General features: G+C 40.1%; 1 protein-coding gene across 1 annotated transcript; it reads right to left on the bottom strand.

The window, feature by feature from the left end:
* Positions 1 to 764: 764 nt before the first annotated feature.
* On the bottom strand, positions 765 to 6,828 carry LOC149164760 (expansin-A2-like). Its single transcript, XM_089430977.1, has 5 exons — positions 6,813 to 6,828; positions 4,499 to 4,525; positions 1,648 to 1,722; positions 1,191 to 1,509; positions 765 to 1,068 (listed from the first exon to the last, which is right to left on the bottom strand). Exons 1-5 carry the CDS (start codon positions 6,817 to 6,819, stop codon positions 765 to 767), a joined length of 732 nt encoding a protein of 243 aa, XP_089287103.1. The 5' UTR covers positions 6,820 to 6,828.
* Positions 6,829 to 11,603: the final 4,775 nt, after the last annotated feature.

Below are 11,603 nucleotides of genomic sequence, written 5' to 3'. Positions count from 1 at the left end.
AAATATTATAAACCATAAAAAAAACATGTTCTTCACTTTGAAACCACGTCATGGTTATTTAAAAATTTTCGACGTATTTAATGGATTCTGATAGACAAAATGCCCATCGAATTTTAAGCTTTCAAATCTGTATTTAAAATAAATTTATGCTAGTTAAAACAAATATAAGTCATAGCCTCTTTGGACTTAAGTCCTCTTAAAAATCAATGCGAAATCTAAGTTCCCCGTTTTCTGTGTCATATTCGGTGGAAGTTTAGTTTAGATTCAGTTGAAACAGTTATAATCTCATAATGGTAAATTTCATCTATTCAAAACATTTAAAAAAATACACACACATACTACTTTACTCCAAACATTGATCAACGCTACATGATTGTAACTCTGGTTACCTCAATTTATCAACTTGAAAGAAGATGGCTACCAGAACCAATTTCAGATTACGCAATTGTGAAAGTCATAAGAATCTCTACCAACTGTCATAAGCGATTAAAATTAAGCTATCGAGGCTCCCAATTATGCAATTGAGGAGAAATATGGTACTAATACAAAATATCGCCACCCCAAATTAGCGCAGCTATATACGCGATGCATACATGAATTCTATGCAGAAGGAACAATCAGAATTGGGCGCTAATTTGCGTACCCTAGTTCCACATTATGAATACAAGACTCCTAAAGTACTCTCGGACTTAAAAGCGGGTGATATTCTCGCATCACCTCGGCATTGTTGCTTCTGCGTTACTCTTGATGCATATTAGAATGGCTTAAAATTGCAGTCCTTCGAACGTCTGGTCAAATTGCCAATTTGCAGGAGCAACGTTATAGGAAGTGATAGTTCTCCCGTCGCTGGTGCTGACCTGGAAGGATAGACTCTGCCCATCTAAATAGGAGTTGCTCTGCCAATTCTGTCCCCAGTTTCGAGACATTGCTTGCCAACCAGTGTTGGAGCCTTCGATGGAAACCGCCTCCACATCCCCTGCCCCTCCTACGTTGGTAATGAGCACCAAATTGAAGTACGAGTGCCCATTAATCGTGAATCTAACGCCTCCCTTCCTCACGCATGGCACCCTGCACGGATATATATTAATCTTGCAGGTTAGCATTTCATGGCGATTAAAGTCTAGTTGGGAATAAAATTTCAGGATTGAAGGATAAGAATATAGTGTTGAATTACAGTAATCATTGATTACCTTCTGAATATGATTGGAACAATGCCACTTCTGTAAATGGCGATCTTTTGAAAAGCAGGCTGAGCCATGTCGAAGTGTTGGAGAGGAGGATTGCACCATCCTCCGTTGTCGTTGGGAAGGGCAGAGTTAGGGGGGCAGAGGTTAGTAGCAGTAACTGTCACAGTGCCCAGTAGACACCACTGAGGGTCGTAGTGGTGGTTGCATTTCATTTGGTAGCAGGCTCCACATGTAGCTCCGTTGTTGAAAAGCGCCGTGCTCAGAGCTGCAGTGTTCGTTCCATAGCCTTGGCTATATAGGTTACCGTATCCGCACGCACCGCCTGTCAAATTAATTTCACGGTCGATTTGCTTAGCTAACATATGGTATTAAATAATGATCTAAACCTGAAAATGAAGCCAATATTTTTGAACTTATATCTAGGACCGTGCAGGCGTCGATTGTCGAAGATTGAACTTACCCATTGTGCCTGACGCATCGCTGCCACCGTAAAACGTAGCATGCGCGGATTGCCAGTCGCTACCTAGTGCATAAGCTGCACCAGCTATCCACAACAAACCAAACGTTGTGGCCAGTATTACGGGCGCCATTTCACAGCGAAATAGATACTCGCTTAATGAATATCTGACGATAGAACTACGAAGAATGGAAAGCAGAACCGATCATCTCAATCGATGGCTGATTGGTGGACTCCAACAAATCTCCAAAATATATATAGAATCGGGAGGTCGATAAGTTATCGAAATTTCTTCCGCTAACGCCGGCACCCACCGCAACGAGCGGAGATTGTCTAGACATTATCAGTTGGAGAGTCGTTGGGTGCACAGTGCACATGCACCGCTCGTTCAAACTGTCGGTGACCATGGTCATTTTCCGCCTTAGGGACATCTGCAGACGGGATTCAAGAATCATGTGAATATTGCGATGACCAATGGGTTCTTATTTTCAAAAGTCTGACCACAATATGACCGACACAACTGGAACTAGGGGATCTTGTTTTCAAAAGTCAGACCAAAATATTTTCAAAAGTCTGACCACAATATGATCGACACTACTGGAAAGGCCGGTGGCCCCTTGGTGACAATTAATTTTTTTTTTCTTTCTTTTATATATATATGCGCTAGAATAATGACTAATGACTCCGGCTTTATTTCTTTTCTAATTCATTTTATCAAATTCTTATAATCTATGAAATGCACTATTAGTTTGATTGAACGGTAAAAAAATAAAAATAAGTTTCAAAAATCTTTAGTTCAGAAAATTTACAAAATTTATCAATAATTTATGCAATTTTTCTAGAAAAATATATTTTTATTTGGAAAATGAAATGAAGAAAGAAAGACAAATAAAACTAGAGAATTTATAAAGAGTCTAATAAAAAAAAATGAAATTCTCCAAATATTTTTAATCAATAAAATTAAAAAACATAACAATAAAAATCAAAACAATAATAGCGTAAATTACCTCTTAATATAATATATAAGAACTTAAAAAAACAAAATCCCTATAAAATGTGGTGGCAAGAAAAAGCATATACCACAACTTTTAAATACAAATATCATTTAGGTTGTTTAACTTACCACTACAAAGCCTATTTCCTACCAATATCAATTAAGTTGTTTAACTTACCGCTACAAAGCCTATTTCCTACCAATATCAATTAAGTTGTTCAACTTACCACTACAAAGCCTATTTCCTATTGTACTTGGAAAGTTTCTCAATAAAAAAAATTGGCACCTACTAGATTTCTAAAATAGAAATTGGAAAGATTCCCAATAAAAACGACCCATAAAAAACAAAAACCATATTAATTGCTTAAAAAACCTAACGTTGTGTTGGAAATTCAAAAAAGAGATCGGTAACTATATGTGCACTTACTAGATTTCTAAAATAGAAATCATTGAATGAAAGGTAGATATTGCCTTATCATCTTACTCATACCCATACTCTTTGGCATTTCATTAACAAATCATTGTGGTTTTATTTACTTGTTGTATGCATGAAGTTATTTTATTTTTGATGCAAGATATGGTATTCATCTTCATGAATCATTTTTAAATATTTTTATTTATTTTGTTTTTCTTTTATAAAAGAAATTTGGCACATGTGTGATAAGCTAAATTGTTTTAATTGAAATTTAATTGAAATTTAATGTGATATTTTATCTTTTAAGAATAAAAGTATCTTTTTTCTTGTTAATATTTTTTGTTGAGAAATATTCTATCCACACTAGTTAATAATTATCATTACTATCATTATTATCCACACTAGTTAATAATTATCATTACATCATTATTATTAGTATAGTGGATTGGATTTCTTATCAAGTTAAAAAATAAGTATCTAACAACTTAGAAAGATCGGATTGAGATCCCTTGCAGGTTTAGGTCTTCTATTCCAGTTTCGTCGGCTAGTAGAGATGATGTTTTGAAGATGTCTTCATCATACATGTATTTAGAACTTGTATTTTTAGCGATAAATTCGCTCCCTACTTCATTGAAAAAATAAGAAAGACTATGTACAAACAATATAGGTTTTGATAAATACTAACATTTGTACCATAATCAAAAATAAATATATTCTTTTCTACATAAGAATTTATATATATAATTTATAAAATAATTCCTAAATTCGAGCGAAGACACGAATAAGCATAAACCTTTCGTTCTCAACCTACTTTTAAGTAGGGAGAAATTATACGCTTAATCGTTGCCCACCGGCCGTGACGGCTATAGGATGGTCAGACCTTTGAATATAATAAACGCCCTATCGCGGAAAATGAACGTGGCCTCCGGCCACCGTTTGTTTTAACGTGCCACGTACGTCCACCAAATAACTTAACAGAAAATCATATCTCCGCACGCTGCGATGGGTAACGCCATTCGCGGAAGAAAATTTGATCCTTTGTCCACCTCCCAATTCTATTAATTGGGAAACCTCAGAGTCCAAGACTCGGTTGTGGATTCAGGCATCACTTCTCACCCAGATATCAGTTCAGTTGAAGTCTACTTATATTAAGCGACAGTAAAATGGCGCCTTTAACACTGGCCACGATGTTCAGTTTCTTGTGGATAGCTGGCGCGGCTTGTGCACTAGATAGTGGCTGGCAATCTGCACATGCTACATTTTACGGTGGCAGCGATGCGTCGGGCACAATGGGTAAGTTCATACCTCCACAAAACTCCCGCCCTGTGGACGTCTGGGTGGGCGCAGACACTAAATTCTATTAATTGGGAAACCTCAGAGTCCAAGACTCGGTTGTGGATTCAGGCATCACTTCTCACCCAGATATCAGTTCAGTTGAAGTCTACTTATATTAAGCGACAGTAAAATGGCGCCTTTAACACTGGCCACGATGTTCAGTTTCTTGTGGATAGCTGGCGCGGCTTGTGCACTAGATAGTGGCTGGCAATCTGCACATGCTACATTTTACGGTGGCAGCGATGCGTCGGGCACAATGGGTAAGTTCATACCTCCACAAAACTCCCGCCCTGTGGACGTCTGGGTGGGCGCAGACACTAATCGCTTTGCAGTTTCAGCTTTAGATTAGTAATTTAATACCATACGTTAGCTAAAGCAAATCGATGGTGAAATTAATCTGACAGGCCGTGCGTGCAGATACGACAATTTGTATAGCCAAGGATATGGAACGAACACTGCACCTCTGAGCACGGCGCTTTTCAACAATGGCGCTACTTGCGGAACCTGTTACGAAATGAAATACAACCACCACTCCGACCCTGAGTGGTGTCTACCAGGCACTGTGACAATTACTGCTACTAACCTCTGCCCCCCTAACTCTGCTCTTCCCAACGATAATGGAGGATGGTGCAATCCACCTCTCCAACACTTCGACATGGCTCAGCCTTCGTTTCAACAGATCGCCATATACAGAAGTGGCATTGTTCCAGTCACTTCGACATGGCTCAGCCTACGTTTCAACAGATCGCCATATACAGAAGTGGCATTGTTCCAGTCATCTTCATATTAGAAACAAAGAACACTCATAGATTCATCATTGCATTAACAAACATGTAAATTTATACACATGGATAGCCGTAAATTCTACAGTAATCTGCCGACTACCGCCGCTTACTGCCGACTTCTCCAGAAGACACAGACTTCTCTAGAAGATGCTAGGTTTGGCTTTTAACGCTGGTGGTTGGATTTATCAATGTTTTCCAACACTCCCCCTTAAATCCAACCATATGACAACTATACAATATATAAGACACTGTAAACATAGTCCTTTCTTATGTACTTAACGTCAACAACCTTTTCTGGATCAAGACCCCGTACAAGGTAATCTAATTCAAGTTCTCCCCACTTTCCATGAGGAACCAACAAACGAGCGATCAAAATGTAGTCATTTTTGAAAGCAGATCCAATAAAACTTCTAACAACTGGTTTATGAGAGAAACAAGTTTTACTCAGTGATTTCTTCAACGACATGATCCTCAACAACATGAGTGATTTCTTCAACAGCATGATATTGTTCGTCAATGAACTCAAAAATACTGCTAATCCCAAATGGGTTCATGAGAAAATGATCATCGAAAGGATCATTGTCAAAAATCTCTAAAAAGATAGACATATCAGCTAGTCTTAAATTTTCCTTAAACTCTGGCCAGCTTTGACTTCAGAGTAGCACCAGGTTGTAGACAAACAGATTCGAAACCCACAACTTTGGATTTCATACAGTCAACACACACCCACACAATTCAGGCATACACAGTCAGTGAAAACACTCCTTCAAGTTAAATCTAAACTAAAATATAATCATTGTTTCTGATGATTTCAGTAACAGATTAAGCACTGTGCATGAAATAAAAGAAAATCTGTAAATCATTGCGTGGACCCACAGAAAGGGCAGCAATTGAATTTCCGTTCCAACAAGCAGGGACAGGACCAGCAGCATAGTTTTCTAGCAAGGGAATCGCTCTCAGCTCAGCGAACAGCTATACCCTTCTCCCAAATCGTTTTACACCGTAGCCTCAGCAAACTGCTTTCTTCAGAATGCACCAGCACAAACTTATGCACAGCTGCTCTCCACTCTCATCGCACCACAACTCGTTCTTCTCCAGAGCACACAGCTCTTTCTTCTCCACACATCAAAACGAACAACGCACGCCAAACACAAGTATCCTCTCAGCAACAAACAAGACACTCGGCTGCAGTCTCCAATTCTTCATCCAACGGACCACTCTGTCAGCCAACAAGCACAAAGCAGCCTCACCAACACCAGAAAACACAACTCTGTCGCCCACGCTCTCGGCTCACCAACACGCCTCTTCAAGCCACATTGTCAACAACAGCGCTTCGACATGCGCTCCATACAGAGACTTCACAACACACACCAGAGCTACCACAACTTCCAACAGCAAGAAATCAAGCATGTATGTATTCCTGTGCTTTCACCTTTTGGTGGGATTGAGAGAGACAGTATTCCAGGTTCATAGGTCACATCTAACTCCACAGTAGTCAGTAACAGCGGTAAAGGTTGGGACACTCAAATATCAGAAATCAATAGAATATGGAATATATGAGGGACACCATACGGTGGCTCAATCATTTTTCTTTGAAAAATATTACCTTTTTTAAGATAATCTACGCCCAGGAGTTTGCTCAACATTGCCTCCTTCAGTTGAGAAAGGACAACAACAGAAGCCTTAACAAGATCATCGACTTCTTAGCTCTGGAGAAAATGGGACCTTCACAGCTGCCGCCGCTTCCAAAGTTGATACTACAGCAAGTTTTGGTTACATTTTCAAACAGGACAATCTAATCCATTTGGTTTGAACAGCCAGCACAGAGCTCAAACAACTCTAGCATTTTTCACACAGCGGGAGCCACATCTCTCCGCCTCACCTCACACGGTCTGCACTTAACACGACACTTTTCAACACTTCTAGACAGTGCTACGCACTCCACACTACGGCTTGATTGGCCGCACCAATCTACACACCACGGGCAGACTCTACCTGTGTTTCACACCACAGAGCCCTCACGAACCTCGCCAAACACAGCTCACCTGTGCTCAATCCATGGATTCTTCAGTTTCAAGATTTTTCACCATGCCAGTTGTTGTTTTCAAACCTACATCAATATGTTTAAAAGATTTCTCAAGCCATCCTTCAATTAGCTTTATCGCTGCATCATGATCAAGCTCGACATCTTCAAACTTGTTTCTTCCTTTCACTGGTACTACAATTTCTTCTTCATATTCTTCCATGTGATCATAAAAAACAAACAACAATTTATCAATTTGAAAGAGAGCGCAACATACAACACAGAAACACCGAACTCAAGACTTGCTTCTATTCATCAATTAACAGGTATATATACAAACTGGAGAAGTTTCTAGAGATGGGTTCAGTCGGTGGCTTCCTGGAGAAGCTTCCCCATTGTCAATGTATCCGCCGACTTCTAGAACTTCATTAAATACAACCGCTGATTTCTAGCATTAAATCATTGTTGAATATCAGTGGGAGGTAGTTGGAATTACCTTTGGTTTCCAACACTCCCCCTTAATTCCAACTACATACAATAAACAAGACACTATACTATTAATTGTCATGCCTACTGGTCTAAGTCTCAGCTAGGCTTACAATAAACATTTCATTTTTGTCTTCTTGCTAAAAGGTCCATTCTTGTTCATTTGTTGATGCAACTTCATCTTCACTTTTCTTGCCATAAAATAGTGATGGAGCTTCTCCTTTCTTGGTTGCAGGTTAACATTCTTCAGCATTGCTTCACATTCTTAGGACCCATACTTGTCTTTAATGCTTGCAATTTCTTCAAGTTTTGACGCTTCTTCCTTATTGTCAATATCTGCACACTCAAAAACAATGTTAGATTCATAAACAAAACCATATTGATTTTTGTCATTGTGTGTTTTGGAAAAACCTTTTCTTCCTTCATCTTTCTTTGCTGACATAGTTGGTTGAGTTATGTCTTCAACCTCTTTCGTCAATTCTGTTACTGCAAACATGTTGTCCTGCATTTGATTGGTGTATGGAGGTAGGCAACTCTTTTCACCAAATAACAACTCATCAATAAGATGCTTTTCATGCATCATATTTAACCACTCATCATGGGATACATAATTGTCATCAAATTTGACTCCATAATTTTCTCCATCACAGGTAATTTCCTTACTATCACATGCTACACTATTGTCAGTTAAAGACATACTTTCAGCCTTAATCCCAGCTATGATACTTTCAACACAATCACTTTTAGCTACAACACCTTCATCAACTTCAGCGTTCTCACTACCCTCCATACTATATTTCATTTCAAGAATATCCCAAAATATTTTTGCATCATGTATTTCACCAAATTCATACAAAATACTAGACAAAATATTTTTATCTAAAGCTGATATGATGAGAAACAATTCTATTGCATTTCTACACTTATCATTCAAATCCATAGAAGTTTCTTGGACAAATTTCCATAAATCTACCGAACCAAGCAATCCTTCCATTTTAATTGCCCAAAGCTTAAAATTTTTACCTGAGAAAATTGGCAGAACTGACATTAATCGTTTCAGTATTGCATCATTGTCTTCCAATTCTTCTATCTGATTCAGATCTTCTTCTGCAACTATTGCCATTTGAGAAAATTCAACTGCCAAGCTATACCAAGCCGCAAGCTTTTACTCCACAGTCAGCACCAACTTGCTCTCTGTCCAGCGCACTGCAACATACAGCTTCAAGAAAAAATTCACATAGATGAGATCTCACTCCTTGAGACCTTCACTCCACCGAATCTCCACAATCGGCTTTCTCTCCACAGCCGAAACTTTGTAGGCAACGACTCTATTCCACATCCTCAGGCTTGGGCCTACCTCACAGCTCACCTGAGTGAGCCAACAACTAGTTGAGCACACAGCTCCCAACTTGATGAGCACACAGCTCTACCACACGCACAGCTCCCACACTTCAACAGAACACTTTTTCTTTTACCACAGCTACAGATGTTGTGATCCACAACAGGCACAATTCGCAGTTCACTAGAACCTTCACCCGTCTCATATTACTCTCAGCTCTCAACTCATTGGATGCATCACCATCCATACAAGCACAGGAACAACAATAGCTCACGCAACCACGCTGCACCTCCCGCAGCGACCTTCAATCAACATGCAACACTGTCCACACAACACCGATCTGCAGCGGCTTCTTCAATTGACAGGACCAGAATCACCTCCCATGCACCGCAAATCTTGGCAACCTTTGGTTGCACACAGGTCTCAACAAGCGCAATTAGACACCATCGTGGGCGGCCTTTACACTAACATCCAAAACAATAGACCAACTGTTCAACTCCCGGCAGATGCACCAAACATGACCTCCTCAGGCCAATACTCTTCACACTTACAAAATTTGCGGTGGCTCGTTCAACTGATAGAAATGATATTTTCTGATCTCAGTGTCCTCCTCATACTGAACATAACAAAATTATGGCAGCAATATTGTATTGGCACTTTCCACCGCAGCAGCTACAACACTATGCACTCAGCATTTTTCACGTGCTCCAGGCTTACACACAGCTTCAAAAGATGTTCATCGAGAAACACACCCTCTTTGTAACAGCACCTCCTTTTGGCTTTGCAAGGCATTACCTTTTCTCAAAGCTCTCTTCAAAAGAGCAACAACGAATTCACCAGCGTGGCAGGCTTTACTTCAGAGGCCAAGAAAATACTCTAGCAGACTCCAGAGGTGACACAACGCTCTTATGCACCCTCACACGTCTAATACCCACTCGGCCTCTCTGCACAATGAGCTGTGTCTCCTCAAGCTCACCTGAGCTCTGATACCATGAAAGATGATGAGCCCCAATTTTTGGTACAATTTGGGCTCATATTGGCCTACTTACCTTGCTCAACCATTCCTCTTTTATCATTTATGCATTCATTTCTTAGTATATTCGTGTTGTTTGTAGGAAGAGGGGCAGACATTATATCTATGTGGCTAATACATGATGATTTCAGGTTCTTGGCATTAAAGAGAGCAAAAGACCATGCAAAAGGAGACAAGGAGACAGCAAAGGTGACATTGCGGGTTCATAGGGAGGTTGTCCACAGTCTTGATGACCCTCCTCGTGATTTTCACCTTAACTCCGAGCTCTAACAGCTCTCCCCACCGAGCTTAAAGGCAGCCAACACATTCTACAGGATCAGCAGTTTTACAGCAGTTTGACTTTCAGTTGGACAGCCAAGCTCCACGAATGGAGGAAGCCAGCTTGATCTTCATTTTGTATAAATATGAAGGCCGTAGCCTTTGGTAGGAGCTTTTTGAACTTTTGGACTGATCTTGTAATTTCTGAGCACAGCTCGGTGTTTGTTTTTGTAAGCCAGTTTTGGCATGACGTTAGACTTCTGATTATGAATAAAGGCAAGCTGATTTGGATCTAATTCTGAGCTGTTAAGGGAGATATAGCTCTCAGGTTAGGGCCCAACCTGAGAGCAATAGATCTCCTCTTCTTGTAGTGTTATTTACCTTTCTTTCCAGCACTTTGTTTCTTTGTTTTGATATGCATTTCAAGAACACAGTCTGCTGATTTGATTTATTTAATAAGATTGAGTAGGATTAGCTTATGGTTAAATTACTTTCAGTTGTTTAGATTAGGATAGGAGGTTTGTAATTCACTGGAGCTCCAAGAAAAGGTTGTTAGTGCCTCCACTGCCATCTCTGTTTAGGGATTGGGGTGCAGGCTATACCAACCACCAAAAAAACGCAGTCTTTTCTACTTTTATGCAAGCTGCAACACAGTCGTTTTAATCGTGGATCCTTCCATGCATTTTTCTCTTGAGCCATACTCCTTCATTACAATTCCATGCACGATTTTTCTTCATGATTTACATCGTTGTTCATTGGTTTAATAGCACAGGTAGCACTGGTTAATGAATTCTCGTTTTTGGTGCAAGACATAAGCAATTTGTTTTATTTACACTGCTCAGTATCATTCCACTTCCTTCTTCTTCTTCTTAACCTCTCCTCAAGCCACCTACTCGACCTCTGTTCAGCTCGTTTACCTTCCAACTCATCCATTGCCACGTAGCTTCATTTTTTTGACCTTTCGTTGCTGCCATCCTTCTATCCGCCAACCAACTTCGTGCACTCTCTCTCCATCTTATTCCTCTGTCCCTGAGCCATCACAAGCTCCATCCCCACCTTACCTATCCACCCATACCGCTCCATCACTTCACCATCACCCAAAACTTCCACTTACAACACATCCTGTAGAAGGTAGCAGACTTCCTGTAGAATTCCTTAGTTTCTTGTACGATCCCCTGCAGACATCCTGTAGGAACCTGCAAACTTGGTTGCCCAGCATCTGAACGTTGTAGACTTCTATGGACTGATGCTAGGGACCCTCTGGGACCTCTCCTAGCCCTCCTGACCTTTC

Source organism: Pinus tabuliformis, chromosome 5_1, assembly GCF_031772625.1.
Source record: "Pinus tabuliformis cultivar Carrire ecotype Pingquan chromosome 5_1, CPIR1, whole genome shotgun sequence".
Lineage (NCBI taxonomy): Eukaryota > Viridiplantae > Streptophyta > Pinopsida > Pinales > Pinaceae > Pinus > Pinus tabuliformis.
This window is presented reverse-complemented; position numbering and strand designations above follow the sequence as displayed.